The 27,477-nt window shown below is 41.8% G+C and overlaps 1 protein-coding gene across 3 annotated transcripts; it reads right to left on the bottom strand.

Annotated features, from left to right (window-relative positions):
- Nucleotides 1–312: 312 nt before the first annotated feature.
- LOC140499419 (golgin subfamily A member 3-like) lies at nucleotides 313–27,430 on the bottom strand. Of its 3 annotated transcripts, XM_072600806.1 has the most exons (9): nucleotides 26,518–27,430; nucleotides 15,407–15,760; nucleotides 7,697–7,836; nucleotides 6,360–6,536; nucleotides 5,831–6,016; nucleotides 4,955–5,071; nucleotides 4,523–4,718; nucleotides 3,303–3,463; nucleotides 313–2,431 (listed from the first exon to the last, which is right to left on the bottom strand). In XM_072600806.1, the coding sequence occupies exons 4-7, from the start codon at nucleotides 6,396–6,398 to the stop codon at nucleotides 4,596–4,598; spliced, it is 465 nt and encodes a 154-aa protein (XP_072456907.1). In that variant the 5' UTR covers nucleotides 6,399–6,536; nucleotides 7,697–7,836; nucleotides 15,407–15,760; nucleotides 26,518–27,430; the 3' UTR covers nucleotides 313–2,431; nucleotides 3,303–3,463; nucleotides 4,523–4,595. The 3 variants fall into 3 exon arrangements, with proteins under 3 accessions (XP_072456907.1, XP_072456906.1, XP_072456908.1); XM_072600805.1 differs by having other exon boundaries at nucleotides 313–3,463; XM_072600807.1 differs by having other exon boundaries at nucleotides 313–3,405.
- Between the last annotated feature and the right edge of the window lie 47 nt (nucleotides 27,431–27,477).

Below are 27,477 nucleotides of genomic sequence, written 5' to 3'. Positions count from 1 at the left end.
ACTATCTTGTTTGTGTCTGCTTTTATATATAGTAGCAAGTGCGTAAAAGGGGCTACAAAGAAATGAGAACAAGTTGGTTTTGGATTAGTCATTTAAATGGAACAGAAAAAACTAAACTGGAAAGCGTTTTGAAAAGGGATAGCATGACAGCAAAACTTACTGAAATCAATGAATTTCCATAGAGTATTTAACACATTTTTATGAATGGGGGAAAACATACACGTCAATAAAAGAGACAAATGGTACTTAAATATTATAATGAATCCCCTCAAAATAAATATGAAACCTTTTACCAAAAAATAGTTTATTGCATAAAACCTAAGAATTCCTATGCACATTTAAATGTTTTTTAATTAACATGCTGTATAAGATATCATTCGGAGTACATGGTGTCACATTATCCTCAAATTATTCCACAAACAAAAGTCCCAACCTGAGGGAAAAAATTGAACAAATTGGTATGCATGAATAATTGCTTTGCAGGTATATGAAGCTTATTTTGATTTGCTAATGAATATTTGATTAGATAACTGAAAACTATTCAGAATATTGGAGCCCCCTGAATTGTGATCTTTGGGACCATACGTAGGAACCACAGTTGAGGTGAAACCATTGTGAGAAGCATGCTTGCTCTAGAGAGAAAATATTCATTGTGAAGCCGGGAAAGTTCTCATTACATTTATTTTACATTCATTGCAAATGAGTAGCCCGCTAATGGAGTGTACTTGCCCAGACAAATGCAAAGCTTTTTGTGCTGTTTCCAGTTCAAATTTCCCCTCGTTTCCATTGGCTAGATGCAACCTCCTGACCCATCCTCTTCATGTTGTCTTACTTGATATGTTCCCCCTCAAACAGCTCATTAAGCAGGCATATAAATTTCTCACCTTTTCCCTGATTGGAAGCCTGGTTCTGCTCAGTCACAACTCTGATTAGAACCAGTCACCTCTGAGGTACATCTTGTTGTTACTCAAAGCTCAGAGTAGTTTTAATCCTGTGGAAACAGAATTACTTCTTTTGTTTCTCACACCATGATATAACAAAAGGCTTCTGTTACCTCCACTCACAAACCTCCCTTGCACAAGGAAGGCATGAGAACCTTGGGTCTACATCCAATTCCATCCTACATGGGTTCTGGTTAGAGTGAGGCTCCAGGGCATCTCTTTTTAATAATGGGATGGTTTCACTCCATGACATCTATTCAAGACATTTTCTAGCACCTTTCAAAGTGTCCATACACATCCATGCCAGATGTACAGATCTGTAATTTGATTCACTATTGCTTTTATAGGGAAATTTCACCTGTATAGAAAATGGATACTGTCAATTGAACAACATGGCAAGTTTCACAACTGCCCAGCTATACCTATTAGTATGCACCTTGGGGCATCTCTCTTGGGGACCTCTTTACACTTTGGACCTAAATCTGTACCAAACATAGTAACAGCCACTTTCACATCCTATGACAAGATAAAAATCAGCTGTCACACCCTCCAGAGAGATGAATGGTTTTACGAATCTTTAAGATCCACAGTATTTCTTGGAGATGTTGTGTACCAAAGAAGGAATGACAAGCAGGATGCACAAAACATTGTGAAACGGTCAACTGAGTTTGCTAAAATCTAGGTAAACGATAACCACAACGTTCCCCTTGCTGAGCAATCTAATAACCCTGGGAAGGGTGATAAAATGAGCTAGGAATGACATTAGGAACGCTAGCAACCGCTGCTGATGCTTCCTGGCCACCACCTGCTTTTCTAGCAATCTGCTATCCACACTTTTAATAGCATGATCTATAATTACTCAGTAACAGAGTCAACCTCCTCATTCTTCATTGGAGACTTTATTCTCTTCCCTTTTTTTAAGCTTAGGACATTACTCCTCCTTTCATCCTCTCCTGTGCTCCATGATTTTCCCCAGATCCCTGTTTGTGGCCTCACCAGGGATATCTACCTTATTTTTCCAAGTATCTTGAGAGTTCAATTGTGCCTGGTGCCCTGAGGTCATCGAAGGCAATCAGGGACCTTACTTAACTCAGGCATCATCTTCTTAACCAGCTGTTTTGGTCCAAAGAGAATTCTCCTTGGCAAAGAAAACAAAATTGCAAGAAGACGGGTTGCCTCTTGGGTCTCAATATTATCCACCTGGAGCCGTAGTCATGAACCTTGTTTCATCTCCCTCTTTTCCCTCAATGTAGTTAAAAACTTTTTAGAAGCTTTGAAAAGTGAAAGTTTTTTCTTTTGTTCCACTTCTCTCATAATCAAAGATGTGCCAAACAAAACAATTCAAAGGTATCCACCCAACTGGCAAAACCAAAGAAAAATGGACAAAATAATGTAAGGTTGTAGTGTTCAGTCTTCTCCAACTCTTCATGATCCCATCGGACATTTCTTGGAGTAGTTCACCACTTCATGTGGCCTAAAATGGACCTGACCTGCAGAGGAAGAAAGCAGTGCCAGTGAGAAGGCATGCCAGTGAGGGAGAGGGTGACCCAGATGGCTCTACCTCTGGGTGCTGATTCACAAAGCCTCTCCCCTCGAGACAAAGGCCAGCTGGTCTCACATGGCTTGGCTCTGCTTGGTCCTGCCTTCACTCAGGCTCTTCCTCTTGCCTGGAAGCCCTTACCTTCAGTCTCTGCTCAGTAGAATCCAAAACTCCTCTGAGGAGGGTCCAACTCAGCCTCCCTTCTTTTGAATCCCTATAAAACTTAAATATGTCTGTCTTTCTGTAATATCTGTATCATATATACTAAAGAAGATTAAAAGACTCTCATAAGTTGTGAATATCTCCTGTTCTGAATCCTGAGTGCACACACAGAGTATGTATTCAATAAAGGATGGATGAGTGGAAAAACCAAAAGTGACCAGAGCTGTCTCATGCAGGCCAGGGCTGCCCCAGGAGGGGAGGTCTTCTGACAGGGGTTAGATCTGGCCTGTGCAATCAGTGGCCCTCAGGCCCTGGGGCTGTAAGCAGTGTACCCAAGGACTTCCTCTACATACAAAGGATATTTTCCTCTACATTGTTCACTGACTGAGTCTGAAATCCTTTAGCAGGCAGCAAGGGGCCAACTCTGTGTTGGGAGTCTTGTTAAGGTGGGAGTTGGAAGAGACAGTCCCTGCGTGAACCTGTTCAACTCAGAAACGTCTGTCATCCTATGAGATGCAGCAGTATGGAATGGAGACACAGAAAAGGAGGAGATTTTAGCCTGGCAGACCCATTTGTTGAATATGAGGTATAAGTGACATGAAAGCATGTTCCCAACAGATTCCATTTTCTTTATTAAATGATAAACAAAAAGGTCCTACTTCAGTTGCTGGAGACAGCTGCTCAGGTTCTTGAGTGGCTCTTTGTTCACAATGGGTGGAGGCTTGAGCAGCTCTTCTAGAAGAGAGGTACGGACAGGGCAGTCTGGAATTTTAAAGGGAGTCACAGAGTTGGAACTGATCTCTTCTTTCATTTCCTTCTTCTGAAACACAAACGTGTTATTAGTGCCTATGTTATAGAGACAGACAGAGAGAGACTGTAGGAGGGAGGGAGGAAGAGAGGGACAATGGTGATACAGATGTGCAAACCCAAGCTTTCTAATTCTGCATAGTGTTACTCAGTTATTGCCAGGAGGGCCCCCAAATTCAGCAAGTACAACGCCCAATATTTTGATGCCCCCCCCAACTAATAGCTACCATTAATATAGCATTTTAAGGTTTGCAAAGCACTTTACATATGGTAACTCATAGGAATTATTTTCATCTGTAAAACTTGTGATCTTCAGTATAACCGCCCTTAGATATGAATGAGAAGAGAAGAGTTTTCCATGAAGGACTTCTGGCATCATAAGGAACTGTTAGTTATCCAATGGGTTGTGTCAGGTTTCACCATTATTTTACTGATATACTTACTTCAGATGTGTGAATTATAGCAATTCATCTCAAATTTATGAAAGACCTCCCCAGATCTGTTTTAAGGGTGATTTATTACACGTTTGCTAGTTACACTCAAGTATGCCACCGAGGCATTCCTTTGCTGCAGAAACTCTGCCTATCGATTGGATCAGCTAAAAGAGGCTTTCTGAAGCTGGCCTAGAAAGTGGGCCAAACTGAACCCAGGCTGCTCCTCCTGATCCTACCCAACAGCCCAGTGCTAGATAGAGATCAAGTCCAAGGGTAAGCTTGGTCAGATCAGGAAAGTCTGCACCGATAATGACCCAGTCTTGTAAAGACACTATGCTCTCTGCCTCTGGTTTCCAAACCTCAGGAGATACTGAGATGTATTAACAATAATACCATAAATGGCTGACATTCATTATGTACCCACTCTGTGCCAGGCATTATGCCAAGCACTTTACAAGGATCATCTCATTTGATCCTCACAACAACCCCACTGGAGTAGGTGCTATCATCATTCCCATCTTAGAGCTGAGAAAGCTGAGGCAGACAGAGGGTGAGGGCTTTGCCCAGTAAGTGCCCAAGGCCAGACTTGAACTTGAGTCTTTCTGACTCCATCCACGGCTTGGCTGGCCAATACTCACTGAAGACCATCTGCTTCTGCCTGGAGCTTCTGAACAAGCTGGTACTTGGCCTGCAGTTCCTTCTTAACGTCACTCAGCTGCAAGATCGCAGCTCGGAAATGACCGCAGTCTTGTCCAGCAGCACTGGCCTTGGCTGCAGCCACCGGTGGCAAAGGGAGGCAAGAGGCAGGCCAAGAAGCCTATTAAGGTGCATTTTCTGTGAAATAAACAAGCATTAAACAGACCTTTTTACTTCTGGTGTAGATAAAAGGGCTTTTAAATCATACTCCTTGAAGGAGGCTGAGAAATGGCTTTGCCACTCCCATCTCTGTATTAAGTATCTCTAGTTCCGGCAGGTGCCAAGCCAACATGGACCCAGGTGGGGTCTGGTCTGAGAATCAGAGGCAGCAGGAGCAGGCACAGCCATCCACATACACCTGAGCACCCATGTACCTGCTCCTTGAGGCTGCGCACTTTGGCCTTCTCCTTCTCTAGTGCCGTCTGTAAGCTCTGAACGAGCTGTTTTATCTGCTGATCTTCCTCCTCTTTGCGCTGTAGAACTGCCTGGACCTAGACCACAGGAGGAAAGTGGGGTGGGGTGCTGCCCTGTCAGGTGTCTGGGGGAGCACAGTCAGTGTAAAAACCCAGGGCATGGGAGGTTGACAGCACTGCCACAGCAGGAGACCTTAGGGTGGGAGCTGTAGGCTCTCCTTGGCACCAGCTTCCAGCAGGACCCTGGACACTTCAATGTACTATTTAAAGATGCAGCATTTTGAGTCTCTGTGAAGAGACTTAGATGCTTTTCCAGAGAAACTTTATAAAAATGGACTACTGAGCTTACAGGATGGAGAGACTTTACTGCTATGGCTTAGCCTTCTCAAGCAAGGGTGGTTCTTATTGGACTGCTTGGCCAAGTCCCCAGTATGTGAAGTATGATTTTTACCAGACAAGCTTCCAAACAAAGGAGCTAAGGAATGACCTTCAGGAATGACCAAGACAATAACAACTTCTGCTTTTCTAAGCAAACATGAAAAAAAACCCCAAAAAACCATGAGTCAGCCATGTTGATTTGATCCTAGAGAAGAAAGCTGTTCCTTAAGAAAACCTTTTTGAGTAAAATCACCAATTATACTATAGCCTTATGGAAGAAGGAGAAATGTTCTCATTTCCACTTTGAAAATCCTGTCTCAATAAGGATAGAAAGGAAGAAACAGTAATTCTGCTTGTGAATGACTGCCAATTTCTTCCACTCCTAACTACTCTTAAGAAAGCTATGTTTTGATTTTAAGATCCCTGACAACCAACCCACTAGCACAAGGCTCCAAATACCTGCAGGTTCAGCTGCACTAAATCTGCTTCCCTCTTGGCTAATGCTGTTTCAAAGATGCTGGTATGCTCCCCAAGGGCTGCATTGGACTGTCCCAGACCCATCAGCTTTTCCCACTCATGTTCTAATTCAAGATTTAACTCTTCCAGATGCTTTATCTTCCTCTTAAAGCCTCTAGATTCTTGGAGCTGGGGAGAAATCACAATAAAGGCTCACTGTGACCTGACTTAGTTGTGTACTTTAGTGAGTAAAATATTCTTATGAATAGTTATAAGAGCAGTGTTCAGGGCAATAGACCGCACCAACAGTGTGTTACAGATGTACAGAATTTGCATGAATAGAATTCTACCCAAGAGAATGCCAGACAATAGTCAGCAACACTAAAGCATGGAATTAGAACACAAGATCTGGAGAAAGCAACTTAAACCATCACAAAATGCAATCACTAGCCAGCATATTACTGCAGCACCCGCAGACACCCTCCCATCTTTCCTGCCATTCCCCACTCTCCATCCCCACAGCATCCTTTACCTTCTCTCCCCCAAGAAAAAGCAGAGACAACCACCACATCCTCCAGCTCTGTGATTTCTCCTTGTACTCTTCCACCTCTTGGCTGGTCAGCTAGATGACTTCCTGGAGCTCCTTCTCCAGCACCATTTTACTATGACCAATAGTCTGCAGCTCTGATTCCAGGTCTTGGAGTCGTTCCTGAAGACAGAGGGCACAAGTTCAGGGCTTGCTGTTTCATGAGGGCACATGACAACAACCACTCAACATGTTTGCTTCCTTCAAAGAGTACTTTGAAGGGGCAGAATCTGGTTCTGCTCACTTGCACATGTTTCATACGTGACAAATATTTTACTACATTTTCTTAGAAGTTTTGTTGAGAAGGGGTTTAAATTTACTTACTCAAATCATGTACATTTTCATATGGTAACAAATAAAACCATGGGGCACAGTTTTTGTACTTGATTGGTAAAAGACACAGAAGAGTTCTGAAATCTGGAAAAAGACAACTCCTTTCACAGGAGGGGCCTATACTGTGTGTTATAAACAAGATCACCATATTGAAAAGTAGGCACAAGGCCTCTCATGGGTCCTGTGACAGCAGTGGGGCAGTAGAGACTGCTGAACACTATGGGTCACCCCAACAAAGTGTATCCTAAGCAAGAAAGTGATGGGGCATTGAAGTGGTAGTTTAGTCTGTCATATTGTGGTTGTGCTTGTCCTTCATTTTTGAAGAGGACCATGACATCAGAGAAATGATGACATGACTTGCACTTGACTTTGTTTTGCGTGAAGGAGGGCTGTGCAAGGTCACCAGTCTCTCATTCTCCTCCTGAGTCATCTGAATCCAGTGACCAGATATTCATCAGGATGACAGGAGATGGCCCACAATGCAATGGGTGATCTTGGCCTTTTAGGCTGAGGCCTTTAAAAGTATTCCCTTAAAGTGAGGTAATGCCCATTCAATGAACAGGCCTCTTTAAAAAGTAGTCAGGGGGATGGCCCCTTTAATAGAAAAGAAAAATAAATAAATAAATCATGCTGGGAGGGGCAGGAGCCTCGGGTTCTTGTTTGGAAGAGAAACTGTTACTAATGACATTCACTCTAAGGCAGGAGGGTCGGAAACCAGCCATTGAGTGGAAGTTGGGCAGGGATCTTTCCTTGTTGAAGCCAAGGGCTTCAGAGTACATGGGGTCTGAGGTTTTCAGGGGGAAGGGAAAGGGAAGGGAAGGGAAGGGAAGGGAAGGGGAGGGGAGAGGAGGAGAGGAAAGGGAAGGGAAGGGGAGGGGAGAGGAGGGGAGGAAAGGGAAGGGAAGGGAAGGGAAGGAATACCCAGCTATTAGGCAGTTTTGTCTACTCACAGGTTGTGTTTGTCCTTCATTTTCAAAGAGGACCATGACATAAGAGAAATGATGACATGACTTGCACTTGACTTAGTTTTGAGTGAAGGAGGGCTGTGCAAGGTCACCAGTCTCACTTTTTCCTCTTGAGCCATCTCAGTCTGTAAGATATAAACATACAAGTGAAGATTCCTTTTGTCTGACTCCCTAATGTATCCACCAATAAGTTCTCTAAAGGAAAAAATAATTATATCTTTCTAATAAATAAGATTATGGCTGGAAGGAACCTTAGAAACACCCTCATTTTACAAATGAAGACACTGAGGTCTGGGGGGTGGTGGCAATTGATTGTCTCCCCACCACACCTGCACTCTGAGCTCACACCTCCACATGGGAGAGAGAGGGAGAAAGAAAGTAACATCTGCCCATATTTAAAGCTTGGGTGCTTCCTCCCTCTGTGACCTGGGTTCTGAGTTTCGTAGATTTTGCCTCTGAGGATTTTTTGGCAGTGAGGGCTTCCTAGAAGAAGCAGCTCAGGATGCCCATTGTTTTCTCATAGGTTTTGTGCTGGGCCTTCATCTCCCTCTGGGCATTGGTCAGAACTGAACCCAATCACTTCATCCTTTCCTTGTGTTCTGTAATGATCCTGGAGCAAAGTAAAGGAGAAAAAAGAAGAAAAAATCTGAGCCTACAAACCATCAAATATGGAAATGAAATAAAATGTTTAGCTTAATATCATCTCAGAGCTTGGAAGGAACTTCAGCAGGCCTCTAGAGCTAACTCTTGTCACAATATGATAAAGGCCAAGGTCCCAGAGAGGAAGTGACAAAAAGTGACTCACTAAATCAATGATAAGACTTGCAAGGTGTTCCACGGTTTCAATCTGCATTTTCCTCTTCTCAGAGGACCTTGGGAAGGGTCCTGTGAAATTAGGGGAAAATTCCCTCTCCTTACAAACCAAAAATACTGCTCACTTTCCCCCTGAATCATAGCAATAAATCAATTCATATTCCATGGCAGGTTGGAGAGAGTGTATGGTGTCACTGAAAGATCATGGAAGCAACATGTGCAATATAGAAATAAACTTTGCATGACTTCACATGTGTAACTGATATTCCATTTCTTGACTGCTAAATGGATGGAAAAGTGGGAGGGAGAGAATTCAGAAATCAAAATTTTAAAAATAAGGTCAATGTTAAAATAAAAATGTTAAATGTTAAAAATTAAAATTATAAATTCATTTTAAAAGATAATTTAAGAAAAGAAAGAACAAATATGGGGTAGGGTCCTCCCCTTCCATTACAAGCATCCCTCACAGGCAGCATGCCATGAGTTGGCCAAGTCACCTGGTCTTTTTGGTCCTCAACGAAAAAGGAGGGATTGGAAAGGTGAAGTCTAAAGCTTCTGAGTCTGACATTCTCTGATTAAAAAGCACGATTTGAAATCTAAAAGATAATGTCTGGGTGGATGAATTTAACCTTCTGCCATTTCTACCTGCAGGTTATAGTGTGCTATTTTGTGAAACAGAATGGCTACCCCAAAACAGGGCACAAACAGAATTTTGGTAAGATGAACTTTAACTGTACTAGGGAAGCTTTTCATTTACAGGGGCTCTCAATCAATTCCTTTTGTAGAGTTGTGGAACCTTTCACAATGCAAGTAACAGATCCCCAGTTGGTCCAACCTGGACTATCCTAACTTGCGGATTTTTTTAAGGTGGACCAGGCCCACACTGCCTGTTGACAAACAGGTGCCAACCCAAATTGGAATAATATAAAAGTGCCAACTTCATTTTAGGGTTTGTACATATTCTGAGCAGAAGAACAGGCTAATAAAAGTCTTGTGGGCTTGTAAACTTTTTCCTGATTCACAAGGACATGTATATATTTAACAAGCATGAGAACAAATGATGCATACACAGTTAAGGTAAGAAGACCAAAACCTAGAGAAGGTTATATTCTTTTTCAAGGATTTTTATATATGAGCAGATATAACAAGTACACAGAATAAAAAGGTATATGTGGTATGAGATTTTATATTTACAGAGAAGGGTTTCATACATGAGATGACAGAATCATGAAAGCACTAAAGCATGTATGTATGTGTCTGCATTTCCACATGTAGAGGGCTACACATACACACCTAAATATCACTATGTATATATAGGTAGGCATAGGTGTCTGGTCCACATATAGCACAATATTAAGAAAAACTACTTGTGATGAAACCATAGCCACATGAACACTGCCATGTGCTCATCTACACTTCTGTGGGTGCTTCATCCAGGCAGCAGGCCCTGAGGGGCTAAGCCATCACCCTCAGGGCCATACTAACTTTGTTATCTCTAGCTGCATTTGTTCTGCTTGTTGTTTCCCCTCTGTAAGAGACACCATTTGTTCTCTGTGAAACTGCAAAGACTTGAAAATGAGAGAGATGGATACACAATGTGAGAGGTTTGGAAGGGAACCATCTTTCAGTTTGTTCTGTGGCCTGCTTTATGGTAGGGGATGCTATCTGGACAGAGGTCTGAGAACTGGAGTGAACATTGTGACTCCAGGTGCACTGGAGGCTACATGAGCACCTCCATATACAGAGCTGATAAGGTGTTATTTGGGGGCTACTTGCTGTCTCAGTTGTTGAAGTATTTCCTGTGGATACTTGCTACCTCCAGTGTTGAGAGCTTCACCCCTGAGGACCTATTCTTAAAAGAAGACACTTTGGAGGAGCCAAGGAGTAGAATGCTGGTGAAAAACTTCTTGGTAGCCTCAACAATCAAGTTAAAAATCCCCATTAGATAACTCTTCCAGTACCATCAAGCATGTAACTGTGTTTCCATTTTATCCCCTTCTCTCTGCACCAGCTGCAGCTGTCCTTTGAGGCTAATCATTTGCCATTGGACTTGGAAACTTCCTCCCATAACTTGGAATGCTCCACTTCCACAGATCTATTCACCCTGAAGTTTGATTAATTCCTGCCTCAGATTTCTCATCTCCAAGTCCAGTCTTTTCTTGGTGGTCTTCAATTCTCTGATCAGCTAGTCCTTGGAACTTGCATCCTTCCAGTACACTTCCACCATTACCTTCTAGGACATACTAGAATTATAGAATTACACAACGTTCTTAGAATAGGATGTCTAAGGTGACTTTTCTAATTTAAAAATCTTTCTTTCAGTAGTTTCCATGCTCAAGTTCTATAAACAACTTTTTTAGGGGGAACTTGTGATAAAGTCTATAAATGTATTTTAAGAAAACAAGTCAAGGGAAAAATCAAGCTACAAAGTAATGCTTCTATCTACAAAGTGTATTCCATGAATATGAATTTTTCCATTGTTACTTTCATTTGAAGGAACTGATGAGGAGCATCACTTTGCCTTTTGTTGAAGAAACTGCTCCTTCACTTTCTGAGTTTGTTTTTTCAGAGTCATGTTTTCTTGCTGCAGGTTTTCCACCTGGGACAGGAAATACATATACACTGTTAAACCAGCCCCTGGGATCCAGGGAGACATTCAGTCCAAAGAACTATTATCTAAAGGCCACAACAAGCACGAAAAAATAAATGTCAAAGACCATCTACCTTGTCCTATCCTTCCAGCCTCCCAGGTTCCCTTTCACCCTTGAAGAATCCTAGCCCTCCCCTCCCCTCTGCCTCAACCCTGGGTTCAATCACTGGATAATTCCTGTTCACTTGATTTCTCTCATCCCTTTCCTCTCTCCACTCACAAGGCCACTAACCTTATTTGGTGCCTCATCACCTCTCACCTGGACTATTCCATAAACCTTTTAATTGGTTTCCCTGCTTGCAGCCATCCCCTTCTCCAATCTTCCACAAATAGACATCTATAAAGTTTTATTGATATCTTTAGTCATTACCCAATATACCATCCATTGCAAGAGAACCTTGCTTTGTAAAAAATAAATAGTCAAGTAAATAAACCAGCAAACCCAGTGGGCAGTACTGAGAGCATAGGCCAAGTTCCACACCTGTCGTCAGTCCCTTGCTTCTCTATTGGAAGGAGGTAAGTGTGTTTCACTATGTGTCCTGTAAAACTAATGTTAGTCATTACTTTTGACTTGAGTTCAAATACTGTTTAGGTTTTTCTGAAGATTGCCTGGTCCTCATTTTTATAGTGCAATACTATTCCATTACATTCATATATCACAACTTGTTCAGCCATTCTCCAATGGATGGGCATTCCCTCCATTTCCAGTTTTTGGCCACCATAAAAAGAGCTGCTATAAATATTTTTGTACATGTGGGATGCTTTTTCATTTTTACGATCTCTTTAGGATACAACCCTAGAAGCAGTATTGTTAGGTCAAAGGATATGCACATTTTTACAGCCCTTTGGGCATAGTTCCAAATTTCTCTCCAGAATGGCTGGATCAGCTCACAGCTCCACCAACAAAGAATTAGTGTTCTAGCTCTCCCACATCTTCTCCAACATTTATCATTTTCCTGTTTTATCATGTTAACCAATCTGATAGGGGTGATATGGTACCTCAGAGTTGTTTCGATTTGCATCTCTTTAATCAAATGTGATTTAGAACATTTTTCATAAGACTATCAATAGTTTTAATTTCTTCCTCTGAAAACTGCCTGTTCGTATCCTTTGATCATTTTTCAATTGGAGAATGACTTGTATTCTTGTAAATTTGACTCAGTTCTCTATATATTTTAGAATGAGGCCTTTATCAGACACTAGTTGTAAAAATTTGTTCCTAGTTTTCTACTTTCCTCCTAATTTTTGTTGTATTGGCTTTTTTGTGCAAAACTTTTTCAATTTAGTGTAGTCAAAGTTATCCATTTTGCATTTCATAACGTTCTCTCTTGTTTGGTCTTAAATTTCTCCATTCTCCATAAATCTGACAATAAATAAACTACTCTTTGCTAGTCTAATTTGTTTTTAGTATCAGCCTTTATACCTACATTGTATGTGTGTGTTTGTCCTTCATTTTCGAAGAGGACCATAACATCAGAAAAATGATGACATGACTTGCAGTTGACTTTGATTTGACCTACATCGTGCACCCATTTGGACGGTATTCTGGTATAGGGTGTCAGGTGCTGGTCCATGCCCACTTTCCACCACACTATTTTCCACTTTTCCCACCAGTTTTTGTCAGTGAGTTCTTATTCCAGAAGCTGGGGTCCTTGGGTTTATCAAACAGTAGACTGCTATAATCACTGACTACTGTATCTTGTGTACCTAACCTATTCCACTGAGGCACCTCTCTATTTCTTTGCCAGTACAAAGTGGTTTTGATGACTGGTGCTTTATAATACAATTTGAGATCTGGTAGGGCTAGGCCACCTTCCCTAGTATTTCTTTTCACTAATTCCCTTGATATTCTGGACTGTTTCTTCCAGATAAATTCTGATGTTTTTTTAGCTCTATAAAATAGTTTTTTGGTAGTTTGATTGGTATAGCACTTAATAAGTAAATTTCAAATGCTTTTTAAATATTATTTTTACCCACACTGTTGAGTTCTTGTGTATGATGTTCTCCTGACTCCACTTCCATTGCTCTACATCAGTTCATACAAATCTTTTTACATTTCCTATTTTTAGAGCCCAAATGCTACTCCATAACATTAACACAACACATTTGTTCATCCATTGCCCAATCAGTGGGCATCCACTTTATTGCCAGTTTTTGCAGCCACCACAAAAAGTGTTCCTGTAAATAGTTACATATATGACTTTTCTTCCTTTGGCTGCCTTGGGGTACATGACTATCAGTGGGATGACTTCATCCAAGGCTGGGAAGTGCTGCCAAATTCATCTTTCTTAGGCATGGGTATAGTTATGTCATTCTCTTCCTCAAACATCTTTAATTGGAGCATTATTTGCATGCTTCTAGGATAAAAATAAATCAATCCTACTACCTGGCATTGAGAACTTTCCACAGTCCCCCTCTCACTTGCTACTCCAGGTTAATTCTCATCATCCTTCTTTCATTTATTTTTGCTTTCTACTAGCTGGCTCCTCAAATTCAACATTCCACTTCTGTGCCTTTACAAGGATGACCCTGTGCCTAGAATGGATTCCTCCTTTTCTCTCCGTATTTTAGATGCCCTAGTGGACTTCTCTTTGTTTTTATATCTCTATCACTGAGCCAGACATGGTGCTTAATAAGCCCTTCCCGTCACCCCCTACAGTGCTGCAAACCCTGAAGACAGACAGAATGCTTTCCCCACTTTCTAACCCAAAAATGTTTCACAGAGATGCTCTGATACCTGAGATGGAGCTAAGGTACAATCATCAAGTCAAAACAAAGCATCGGGGAGACTTCCACATTTATCATTAATAAGAAGGAGGACAACATCTGGAACTAGTGGTTTATAGATTTAAGCTTCATGTTCCTAAAATTCCAGCGGGGACAGAGGACCTGGGGAAGACTTTGCAGTCAAAGCTTTAGTTCATCAGCCATTCCCTGCCAAATCACCAAGTACATGCTTCTCCTCTTTGTTCTCTGAACTACACCAGTGATGTTTAAGAGATGAAATAGAAGAGCTCCAGACTGGCCCCGTGGGCCCTAGTTAGTCTGGCCATAGCTACCAAATGAACAAATACAGTAAAACCAACTTCTCACCATTCTGACACCAATCCATCCTCTACATTCAGTCCAAAGATTTTCCTAGAACTCAGATCCAATCATGTCACCCCTTGTTCCCCCTACCCTCAAACTCCAGAAGCTCCTTATTCCCTTCAGCATCAAATAGAAAATGCTGCCTGACATTCAAAGCCTTCATAACCTGTCCCCCTCCTCCCTTTCCAGTCTCCTTCCACCTTATTCCCCAATGATTGAAGCAATGACACTGATCTTATGACTGTTTCAAGAACAAGATCCTCCATCTCTCAGCTCTGGGAGTTTTCTATTTTTCCCCCATGCCCAGAACACTCTTCCTCCTCCACTCCACATACTGACCTCCCTGTCTTTCTTTAAGTCCCAACTAAAATCCCACTTTTCCAGGAAACCTTCCCCAACCCTCTGTTGCCTTCCCTCTGTTAATTATTGCCTGTCTATCCTGTGTATTGCTTGCTCACGCATATTTGTTTTGTTGTTGTCTTCTCTGTTACACGGGAAGATCCTCGAGGGCAGGTGCTGTCTTTTGCCTCCTTTTGTATCCCTAGGGCTTAGCACAGTGACTTGCACATAGTAGTCACTTATTAAGTGTTTACTGACTATTTTCAGATAACAAAACTGAAGCTCCCAGGTATGAAGGAATCTGCCCTATGTCACAGAGGGTTAGTACAAGTTAGACATGAAACCAAACTCTCTATGTTCGGTATGGTGGTCCTCCCATGAGGCCATAGTGCCTTTTGTAAAGCACCTCAAACTGCTAATGCACATGACAATTTGATAATTCTCTCAAAAGTCAAGTAAGTAGTACAGCTTCACCCATGTGTATCTGACCCTATACATAGTTATACATATTAATAACAAGAGTAAGAAGAAAGCTACTGTTCCTAAAAAGAAGTAGCTGCCAATGTCTGGCTGCTGTGCCAGAAGCCAAGCAGCCCAAGGAGGCGACTCAGTGGCTTCCAAGGTGGCCCGGCAGACAGGGCCTCCCTAAATTCTGCCTCTTCCTCTCAACCCAATCTCTGCCCATTGGGAGCTCTAACATTGTGTCTTCCCCAAGGAAAACTTGTATATAAGCTTAAAAAAAAATCTTACCAAGTAAGCACCTTTCTGTAACCCAGGCATGTGTCTCCCAAAGAATTCCTCACCTGGCTGCATTTGGCAGCTATCTCCTGCCTCAGCTACTCCAAGAGCTGAGGTGGCATCTGCATTCACCTCCAACTGCTGGGCTCCTCCTTGCCTGCCCAGGCCTCTTGCAATGCCTCCTCCAGGATGATCTTTTCATTCTGTAGAACTGGAAGGGTGTTGTCTTTGGTGCCCACATCTCTCTGGAGCTCCTCCAACCTGGCCTGCAGCTCCTCGTGGCGGGTCTGCAGCTCGCTGAAAGCCTGCTCCTGGGTGTGCAGAGTCTCCTGGCTCAGGGTGAGCTGCTTCATGAGGTCCAGGTGTTCCTGCTGCAGGGCATCCAGCTGAACATCTCGCTGATGCAAAGTCAGCTTTATCTGTGGGAAATCAACACCATAAACCACTTCAATACAACACCACAACTTCATTGTTCACTTGTCCCTTTTGTGGGCTACTGTTCAGGTTGATAATCATTTAATCTCATTTGAACCTCAATAAGAACCCCAGTCTGAACTAATAAGCCAGGAGAAGCCCCTCAGCCTAACAGATATGCTTTCTTTGGTCTCTGAGTAAACTCAGAGAATGCCTCTTCCTGTATCAACAAGGCAAGATGAAGCTGACCAGAATAAGAGACCTTAACCTCAGGCACTCTCTTGAATAGGGGGACTTGTCTTATCTTAACATTTTATGGGCATATACTATGTAATCTCATGTTAATGGCAAAGAAAACACAGACATCCTGGGTCGTAATTTCAACTGGCACTTTGTCAACTCTCTTATCTTATTGTATTTACCTCCTATTCAATGAAGAAAATTCCTTTCTCATACTATGGTAAAACATATATGGAGATCACAAATTTGAGTACTGATTTGGGATTGTTATTAAATGGATTTAAGCCTTCTCATTCTTTTGTTCAGACAGTCAGAATTCACATTCTGGTTCCTTGTACATACATACATGTTCGCTAGCTTCAGCTAGCATTAAGGGAAGAAACAATATGAATTTATATGCCAACTAGACTGTTTGCCTCTTTTAACCAAACTTTCAGGTCTAAAACGTTTAAAACAAAAACAAAAGAGAAAGAGAGAAATACTTGAGTGCTGGTTTGGTTCTCTCACACTAGATCTGTGGTGTCATCAGTTGAGAGAATTGTATGTGTATGAGCTAGGTCCAGCTCACTGGGAACTTGTATTATAGAATTTTCTGGGGAATACACCAGTGAAGTGACATACCCAAGGTCACACAATTAGGAAGTGTCTGAGGTGGGATTTGAACTTAGGTCTTCCTGCGACAGCTTGGGTGGCACAAGGTGTAAAGCACTGGGCTTGGAGTGATGAAGAACTGAGGCCAAATCTGTGCACACACAGGTCTGCCAGAGGGTGATGCCAACATGTGACGGGCTTTCTTCTCTTTCTCCTAAGCCCATGAGGACACAGGTGGACCTCTTGGACTGTGCACATGCCATCCTCACCACATGACCAATCCAGCTTCCAGTCATAATTCTTTGGTACTTTTTTATTCTAGTTAGTCCTGTGGGGCAGCTTGTCCCCACATTTCTACCCCATCTCCCTCTATGTTTTTGCCCTTTTGTTTTCCAGGCTTTAGAGACCATTGTGTTCCATGCCTTGCAGCCATCAACATTGGCAGAATACTGCTATTCAAAAAGGGTTCTTTTGCTCTGGGAAGAAAAGGTCACCAAAGAAATTGCAATTTCCCAAAGGCAATCCTACCTGCTCTCTTCCTTTTTCACTCTGGCCAAGACTTTTAGATGACAGAAATCTCATACCCTGACAGCATAGATATTTCCTATCAAAAAAAAGAATGCTGAAACACTAGATGGTGGTAGTGGTCCTTCATTCTTGAAGAGGAACATGACATCAGGGAGGTGATGCTATGCTATGGCATGTAAGTGAATTGGATTTCAGTGAGGGAGAGCTGTGCAGTCATCAGCCTCACTATCTCCTCTGGAACCAACTGGGTCCAGAAGCAAGATGTACATCAGGATGACTGGAGATGACCTAGGATGAAGTGGGAGACTATGGTCTTTTTAAACTAAAGTCTAAGGCTAAGTAAAAATCAATCTGGGAGGGGAAGACCCTCAGGGTTTTTGGCAAAAATTGAAACAATTGCTATTTGTATTCCCTCTGAGTCAATCAGGGCCGAAACAATGACCAGGTGGTGATTGGGCTGGGAACAACTGTTGGCCAATCAATGAGAAACAGAGTGATCTGAGTTTAAGGCAAGGTCCTTAAGAAAGAAATCTAGCCTATAAATCCCAAGATATCTTGCCAGGTTTCAGCAAACAAGAAGGGAAAGAAAGAAGGAGAAAGAAGGAAAGCAAGAAGGAAGGCAAGAAAGGAAGGAAGAAAAGAAATAAAGCAGCTGTGTTGCCCAACTGGCCAGTTGGGTCCCCAATTGTTGTTTGTCCTTCATTTTCAAAGAGGAGCATGATATCACGATGATGCCATGACATGCAAGTGAACTGGATTTCAGTGAGGGAAGGCTGTGCAAAGTCATTAGCTTCACTTTCTCCTCTGGAGCCATCCTGAGGAGGGGGAAGAGACACAGGAGGAGATATCTTGTTCCCTAGAATCAAAACCAGGCAGAACAGCAGATGCAAAGTGGAGTGAGGGGTTAGTCCAGTTTCTGCCCTTCATAAAAAAAGGCATCAGGAGGAGTTTGGTCCTCCTCCTCTAACCCTCCAATTAGAGGGGGAAAATGGCTGAGCGAGAGGTGGACTTAGCAGGATGATGTTAGAGTTTACAAGTGATGAGTTCATCCTGGAAGGGGCATGTTGTCCCATGGAGATAAAACCAAGGAATGCTGCAGGTGCAAAGTAGCATGAGCCATTCTACATATATGATACACACATAAACATATATTACATACACATATATGTATATTGTTCGTTTGCTATCTCCCCCATTACAGAGTGAGCTCCTTAGGAGACGGGACTGTGTTTTCCACTTCTTTGCATTCCCCAGGGCTTAACCCAGTGCCTGGAACAGAGGAGGCATTTAATAAATGCTTAACGGACTGAATGACAGAGGGAAGAGGCTGCTTTTTGTTTCCATACCCACACATATCACCTCGATGAGCACCTGAACACATGAGGAGTTTCATAAATGTTTGCAGAACCTAATATGACAAGAATATGAGCACATTAGTGCCATCAATTACCAAGAATGGAAAATGCCCAGTGTATGTCCTCCTGGACCAATGAGCAAAAGTCTCACATACCTAACACAATTCATGGTCAGGTTCACAAATAAATAATATTGTAATTAATTATTAAATTTAATGGTTAACTTACAGCTTCATGAGTTTGTAAATATCTCTTTTTAGGATTTTTTATAATACCAGGGTGTAAAAAAACTACATTGTCTATATCTGTGTTATCAAATTTGCAAGCAAAATGCAGAGGAGTATCATTTCCCTAAAATAAGGGTAAAGACACACTTTAGCATTTCCACTTACATATTAACTGCCTCACAGAGATGCTGTAAAAATAAAATAACTTAATGTTACAATAACATAAAACCCTCCATGGCAAATTACACATAATAGTTACTCAACAATATTGGTTGATCAATTGATAAACTAAAGTAATATGTGAATTCAAGAAACAAAGTTACTGATGGATAATTGTAAAGACAGTACATAATTTAGCAGTCTAAAATTCTGCAAAACTTTCTGGCATGTACAGTTCTTTTCATGATATAATAATCCCTTCCACCTTTAAGAGATTCAACAACGAGAGAACAGTGGTCATCCAGCACTTTACCAAAAACTCTAGACTGGAAAATTTTGTGTTATCCCCAAGCAAATATAGTCTTAATAACCTACCCCTGTGTTGAAACCAACTGAAATGAAGACAAACTGTGTGGGGAATATGCCCTGCAGTTACAAAAGGGAAGTCACTGTGCCCACTGGGAGGTTTTATGGGGGAAAGTTCTATTACATTTAAAGATTTATTTGTATGAAGGCACTGACTTTTAAATCATTTGTAAATCTTATAAAGAAGAACAAAGTAACATGTTCTGAAAGACTTTCTTCACAAGGGACCTGCCGTACACTAAGCTCCCCATTCATCAGGTACTTATCAGTAACCTTTCACGTGTACGTGGCCTGTCTCTCCATCTGTGCTAAAAAATCCTTAAGGACCGAGATTTCTTTCCTTCCAAGATACAGGACATTGTCCCTCTTTTTCTTTTATAGCAAATTTTTGTAATGAAAAAAGTTATATTAAGTGATTATCAGGCAATAGTGTGTGCCCAGATGAATTTATGTACAAGGTCATGTGGAAATTCATTCACCTGAATGGATGATAGGTTGTTTCAAGTTTTAAATATATAATGTGTGTGTATATACATATATTTTGTTTAAAAAGTAATTTATCTAAATGTTGTTACATTAGGAATTGCATTGTTAAGTGAATGACAGATTGGTTAAGAAGCTGTTATGAATTCTGTGTAAGAGTTTCTGTGTTGTAGAATTCCAGTTGAGAAAATGAGAATGCTTGAAAATATAAGTATATATATACATATATGTGTATGTATATGTGCGTATACATACATGGATTTTTATAAATGGGCGTGATTTTCAAGCTTGTTCCATGTAAGAATGTATTAAGTATGTTAAAAATTTTATTTTTGGCATTAAGAAGTAAGTTTTAACTGAAATTGTTTTTGCTATAAATCAAATATTTACAAAAATATGTTTGTGAAAGAAAACTTGGCAATTATGCAAAGGCCTTGGTTTTGAATCTTTTCATGTAATTTTTGTCAATTAGGTTCAAGAGGATTTTGTGATAAATTGTAAACTGGTTTTAAGACAGGAAAATATTTGTTGTATGAAGAAATGTTCTATAAAATCTTTTGCATGACTTTGGAAGGCCTACCAAATTTACATTTGTAAGCTAATTTGTTATATAAAGGTTTTATGGGAGTTGAAAGATAAGGGAAAAGATAAAGGAGACCAGGAATTTTATGGCTCCAGGAAGTTCTATGATAAATTTAAGACAGCCTCATGGCAGTCTCCTCATTCACTTTCAAAGTCCAGTCATTATTACAGAAGGACTTCTTAAGGTCTAATCTGAACTCAGAGCTGCTCAGAGAAAAGATGTTAACACTTTCCTATTGTCAAAGGAAAGGAGGGGCACCAGCCCCACCCTGGGCCCCTAAGTCTGGAAAGTCCTGAAAGCATCACCCAAATAGCTATAGCATCTGAGGCTAGAAAGCAGTGGCACCTCAGACTTGGGGGAACTCACTTTGTTAAAGCTGTAGTATCTATGTAAGGTGTATCAAATTGATTTTAACTGTTTGTATATGGAGTTCCTAAATAAGGAACTTGTTTTGGTGATAAATGATCTCTAGTGATTGGCTTTAAGGACAAATTTAAGATCTAAGATGTAAGTCCTGATTAGGAAACCTGCCATCTGATGCAAAAACCTCTAGGACCATTACTAATTGTGTTCTACTACTCAGAGAAAAATGTGACCATTAAAGCAGAAGTTTGTCTCAGGGGACAATCTTGTCCTCAGCCTTCCATGGGATCCTTTTGGCTCAGTTTCCTCATTGTGTTCCTCTGACAAGGAATGTTTTCCCACTCAACTATTTCTGAGTCTGGCTAAATTGGCACTCTTGTATAGTCTGGTGAAAGATAAAATCCCTAGAATATGATATTTTTTTTCTAAATGTTATGGAAATAATTAGATAAAGGAAAGGAAACAAAAGCATAAGTGTGATGTTGAATCATTGTTCCATAGAACAAGACTGAGATTTAAAGTTAATTGTAATTGTATGGAATTGTTGAAGGTAGGGATGCTTGGGACCCAAAAATAACAACATGTTGGGTCCGGCTCAAATGAATTCAACCCAAGCCTTCTTCCAGATAAAGAATGTCAAAGTATGTTAAGGTTTCTCAATATTGGGCAGACTTTTAGGGAATCTGAGCATTTGTGTTGCTAATGTAAGTGAGGTGGATGGAGTCTAAGCACTTTCATGGTTCTGATTTATAGGAGGACTAAGGAAGGAGTTTAGAGGTGACCCCAGGGGCTTCAAGGGATGGTCATGATGGCAGTGGCCAGTAACCTGGAGAATTGGATTGATAGGGCATAGTGAGAGGGAAAAGTATGTGCTTTGTTCAAAGATTAAGCTATTAGGCTTAAGATTTTAAACCAGCAACAATAAGTTAGGGTCCCTTCATTCTTAGTAAGAGCATGGAGACAGATTGAGGGCATGTAAGGTTAGCATACTTAGTTAATATTACTCTTGTCTCAGTTGGTTAATGTTAAAAGAAGAATGGTTTATGATCTGTCTTGTAAATGCTTTAAAAGAAGCATCACATGACCAGAAGGTGGAATTGTCTTATTATGTGACATGTGCTGTGTTAAAAAAAATTATTTATTGTATTTATGTATGTACTGGAACCTGTTATTAACTCCTTAGTGAAATCTCATCATCCTGATGGGGGAAATGAACAGTGAATTAATGTAAAATGTGAAAGCTGAGTTCTAATGTGAATTTCTTAAACGTGACAACTGGCCAAAGTTCCAATTTTGATTTTGTAACAATGATAAGGGTATAAGGCTTAGGAATGGAAATCTAAAATTGTATCAAGGTCAGTTTTGTAGGCGAGTGGACATCTGGATTTCTACAGGAAGATAAAGGGAAGAAGATGCTGTGCTGAAGACAGCTTGAACAAGCATCCAGATCAGAAAACTGCATCAGATGATGTTCCTCTCCAGACTGCTGTATGAGATGGAACTTCCAAAAGGACAATTCATTGATTTGACTTTTTCTTTTGAGTCCCTGTATCTCTACTTATGAAGGGGGACTGCCCCCTTGTAATTTGTCAATTCGTCAGTCAACTTTGCTCACTTCCCATACTCAGGGGAAAGAAAGTGAGGAGGTATTGATTGGATTCAGGTGTAGAAACAGAAATTTTGATAAAGAGAAAAAGGGGGGAGTTTGTGGGAAACAAGGAAGAAGTTCGGTTTCTACAGAGTTGTGACCTAGCACAGTCAGGATAGAGGTCAGGAACTTGTGCGAAGGCTTAATGGGCTGTTTGAGGGAAAGCCTATCAGAGAGGGGAACATGAAGTCACATGGCCAGTGGATGGTGGGGCAAGGAGTTAAAAATTCAGAACACTATAAAGGGGCTTGGATTGGTCTAAACAAGTTGTAGCCTTCCTGTAGCCTCACCTGGAAGCTACCTGTTCATAATGAATGTAGAAGGCACTCCCTCCTCCTGAAGAGGGGTGGAGTCAGCTTTGGTCAAAGTGTTCAATTCCTCTGAATTCTACTTTAATAAATTTTGTTTGATACCTTTTCGTGTGTCAAGTGAATCTCTAACAGAAGGAAGGAAGTTTTAAAGAAACCTGGGAAGATTTGTATAGATTGATGCTTAAAGAAGTGAGCAGAATGAGGAGAACCATTTATATAGCATCAAAACTTAAGGGTTGAAAATCAACAGCTCTTATCAAATGGAATGACCAACCACAATTCCAGGGGAATAGTGATGAAATGAAATGATTAGCTCAGAGTACAGACTGTGAGACACACACACGCACACACACACACACACACAATTTATTTAACATGGCCAATGAGGGAATTTATTTTGACTGACTATATATTTTTATAAGGGTTTAGTTTATCTCTCTTTTTCTAGGGGCAGAAGTGAAGAGGGAGTAGGAAGGAAAAAAGCTGTATTTTCATTATCTGAAAAAATTTAATTTAAAAAATATGAAGAAACGTGACAAGATAAAGGAGTATGGAGTTTGTTTAGATGAGGTCAAATGAGCCTCCTGAAATCTCTGGCTTCAGGTCTCAGCTAAAATCCAATCTTTGGGGAGGAGCTTTTTCCAGTGTACCTTAATGTCAGTGCCTTCCCTCTGAGCTGATCTCCAATTGGTCCTCTATCTTGTTTGTACATAGTCATTTGCATGCTCTCTCTTCCATTAGATCCCAGGGCAGAGAAAATTTTTGCCTTTCTTTGCAAACCCAGTACTTGACACAGTACCTGACACCAGCACATGTTTAATAAATGCTTCCTGACTTAGCCACAATAGTTTCCTAATAGGTTATCCTGCCTCCAGCCCATCCTTCATCATGCTTCTGGACTAACATTCTAGCTCTACCTCATATTATTCTCTGATCTCACCAAGAAATAATGCTGCTATAAAAATTTGGGTTTATTTGAGGATTTTTCTCTTATCAGAGGCTTCATTGGGGAGGTTTACTAAGGGGGGCTCTAGGTCAAATGGTAAAGATAATTTGTCACTATTTGCATAATTCCAAATAGCTTTAGCTCCACCAACAATGCATTAATGTGTCATTTGCCCACAACTCTTCCAACATTGACTGTTCTCAATTTTTGTCATCTCTACTGTTGACCTGAAAACTTGGTTAAAGAAAAGGCAACAGGCTAAATGCATACATTTTATGATTTAATTAATTAATTAATCAATTCCCTATTAAAGACAACGGTAACATAATGCATTATGGAGCCAGAAATGTTCTGGCTACCCAGTGCAGAAATCTTCTGGCTTATATACATTTTGCCGTGAGAAGGAACTCTCCTAGTTGAACAAATCATAAATTCAGTAAGACAAGACAATTAACAAAGCAATGTCAGTCAGGCCTTGGGATTCCAGGCTGGGTAAACATATGTCTTGGTGATAAGTAAGGAAATCCCACCACTAGTAAGTGGCAGGCTTCCTGCCCTAAACAGATAACTGACACAGGAAAGGGCAAACAAAGTTCAATAGAAATTATGACCTAAGATATCTATATTTTCTTTACCATTAATATGCCATAACAAAGTATGTGTCTATAGATAACAAGACACAAAGGAAAGTCCCATCACTCAAGACAGTGTCCCAGGTCAAAGGTCTCCCAAGGAATGCAGAGTCAGCCTTGGCTGGCCCCCACCGACAGATGAAGAGGCACTCTCTGAGTTTGCTTCAGAGAGAACAAAGAGATTATTCCAAAATTTTATATTAAACATTATCACTACCAATTTGCGCAGAGTGAGGTAAAACCTTCAGGGTCGTTCTGATTTACATTTCTTTTATTACTAATGAGCATGTTTTCAGGTGATTAATAGCTTGCAATTCTTATTCTGAAAATTCTTCAGGGAAAGAAATTGATATTCAAAGAAACTGAGAAAGTTCCATTTCAAGCATTCCTGATAAAAAGAACAGAGCTAAATAGAAAATCTGGCTTTCAAATACAAGATTCAAGAGAAGCATATAAAGGTAAACAGAATAGGGAAATCAAAAAGAACTTGATAAGATGAAACTGTTTACATTTCTACTTGGGAAGATGATACTTGTAACTCCTAAGAATTTTCTCATTATTAGGGCAGTTAGAAGGAGTACATATAAACAGAGGATGCAGGTGTAAATTGAATATGATGGAAAGTACAGGAGAGAAGAGGTATCAGACTGACTATCAAACTGAAGCCATTGTGCTGACCTCATTGTATGCCTGTGAAACCTGGACAGTATCAATTGTCTTTGGAAGATTCTGAAGATCACCTGGCAGGATAAGGTACCAGACACTGAGGTCCTTATTCAACCTAAACTGCCAAGCATTCAAACTCTGCTTGAGATAGCACAACTCTGATGGACTGACCATATTGTTTGAATGCCAGATATAGGCTTACCAAAAAGACTGTTTTATGAAGAACTCAGGTGTTCACATGGTGGTCAGAAGAAGTGATACAAGGACACTCTCAAGGTCTTTCTCAAGAACTTTGGAATTGATTGTGTGACATGGAAAACACTGGCACAGGACCGTTCAGCCTGGAATGCCTACATCAGAGAAGGTGCTGTACTCTATGAGCCAAGCAGAACTGAAACAGCTCAAAGGAAACACAGGATGCCCAAATTTAGAGTATCCACCCCAAATGTTCACAGAAACTATTTGTGCCCAATCTGTGGTAGAGTATTCCAAACTTGTGTCAATCTGATCAGCCACAGTCTGATGCACTGAAACTTGACTCCAGCATAGTGATGTCATTTTGGTCCTTTTTCAGAAGGAAGGACAACCACCATTGTGTGGTATGCCTATCCAAGGAGATACCCTCCATGGCTGGCTCTTAACAAATTATTTCTTTTATCTTCACCCCTCCCAAGCCTGAATGAATTATTTCTCACTGTCAGGCCTCAGAAGCAGGTGTTTGCTTCAGGCCACAAGCCTTCCATTATCAGTAGGCAGAAATCTCGGTTACCCTTAACCTAGCCTAGCCCTCCATAGTCTGTTATCTCCAGGTAGCCTTCAGACTTCCCATCCTCAGTCCTATCAAAATGCCATTCCTGGCGTCTGACCTCTAGTCATCCCAGCTACCCCTTCAAGAGCCTCTCTAAGGCACCCCAGACCACCGCTAGATCCCTCCCACAGTCTTTCTGGATCTTCTGCTCGATCTTGCCTCCATGAAGGCACTCAGATTCCATCTAGCCCTGCTTGTATGTCAAAAACACTCAGATTCTTTAAGAGTCTACGAGTGGATCTTTAATAAATTCTTTTTCACTTTAGATGGAGGACGGTTCGAGTCAAATTCCTCTAGGAAGGAGGGGAGGGTTTGCTATTTCAGGGTTTCGGCACCCCTAAACCTCAACAAAGTGACCTTTCCAAGGTCATACAGTGAAGAAGAGCCCGGACTGGATTTGAAAGTGGTTGTTGCTGCCACTACATTGAAAACATCCTAATAGCATTCACATCCTGCTCTAACGCTTTCCAGAGCTCATCTCTTCCTATCCTCACCACATCCCTGGCACATAGACACTATGACTGCTTTTTACGAATACATTTTCCATTTGACATACAAGGAAGCTGTAACTGAGAGAACTTTGGGGCCTCAGCCAGTATGAAAGGCCTAGTGGGACCCTCCCGCCCGGGCGGTGGCCTTGCTGCCTCAGGCGTGCTGCAGAGAGCCAGGGGCGCCTGGGCTATCTTGGCCTCTCGGAGCCCGAGGGCGGAGAGCGTGGCCCCCCTCAAGGAGAGTAGATGAAAAAGCTGGGAGGGTAGTTGTGATTCTGAGCGCTGGGCCTCCATCACGCCGCGGAGCAGAGGCGGTTAGGCCAGGGAAGAGGGAGTGCAGGATCGCGGGGCTTCCACAGTCTCACCTGAGCCATGGCCGCTGAGAACCAGGGATGGAGGGCCAGAGTTGGGCCGAGGTTCCTGACTTCTAGTCAAAGCTTTGGCGGATCGCCCTGGGCCACTGCTTTAGCCAGACAGCGGACAAGCAGGGCCAGAGTCGACGGGCCCTGAAGCCTTGAAGTACTTCAAATCCGCCTCCTCGGAGACCGCGAAGACAGCTGGAGGCTCCCAATGAACCAAACTGGAACCAAGCAACCAGGGCACGTTCCAAGTTCCCGAAGCCACAAGTTCAACGAGGTACAGGAATGCCAATAGGCACGCGAACTCGAGCCTCGCTCCCTCAGTTGTGGGGACCCGACCAGCCCGCTAAATGGATTGGAGCCAGTTCTGCCCCTCCCAGTCCAATGGAACCCGGCCCAGTGTACCCACCCTATCCACCAACCCCAGGGGTCCCACCCCACAGGACCCTCCTTCCCTGCCCTAAGGAGCTCCCAACCCCATTCTCCATGGCTGTCTAAGACCGGTCAGGTCCGGCCAGATCTGCCCAGGTCCTAACGCTTCTAACGAGTACCGCACTCGTGTCTGCCCACCTAACCCCATCCCGGGAAGGCAGGCAGGATTCTGCAGCAGCAGCAGCAGCCTCCTCATCAGGAACACCACCGTCACTCCACAGAGGTGCTGGAGCTATTTGTCAGAAGCTCCTCTTGGGACACTGGAGACATCTGCAACCCAGGGCTTGATGTGGTGTTGTTACTGATTAGATGGGAGCAAAGTTCACAATGTAAACTTGAAAGTGCGTCCCGTGTGTGCACCCTGCCACCCTGCCAGTTGTTAAACATTTACGAGCACACCCTGGATTCAGACCGGAAGCATGAGGCTGGGTTTTGGTTTTTGTCCACACCTCTGTTTTTATACTAGTAGGGAAATTCCTATGAGAAGAATCTCCCTCTACCAATGATGATCAGTCTCACTTCGGCAACTTGGGG

The sequence above is a fragment of the Notamacropus eugenii genome, chromosome 4 (genome assembly GCF_028372415.1).
Source record: "Notamacropus eugenii isolate mMacEug1 chromosome 4, mMacEug1.pri_v2, whole genome shotgun sequence".
Taxonomy (NCBI): Eukaryota; Metazoa; Chordata; class Mammalia; order Diprotodontia; family Macropodidae; genus Notamacropus; species Notamacropus eugenii.
The sequence above is the reverse complement of the archived record's forward strand: the minus strand, read 5'-3'. Positions and strand labels throughout refer to the sequence as shown.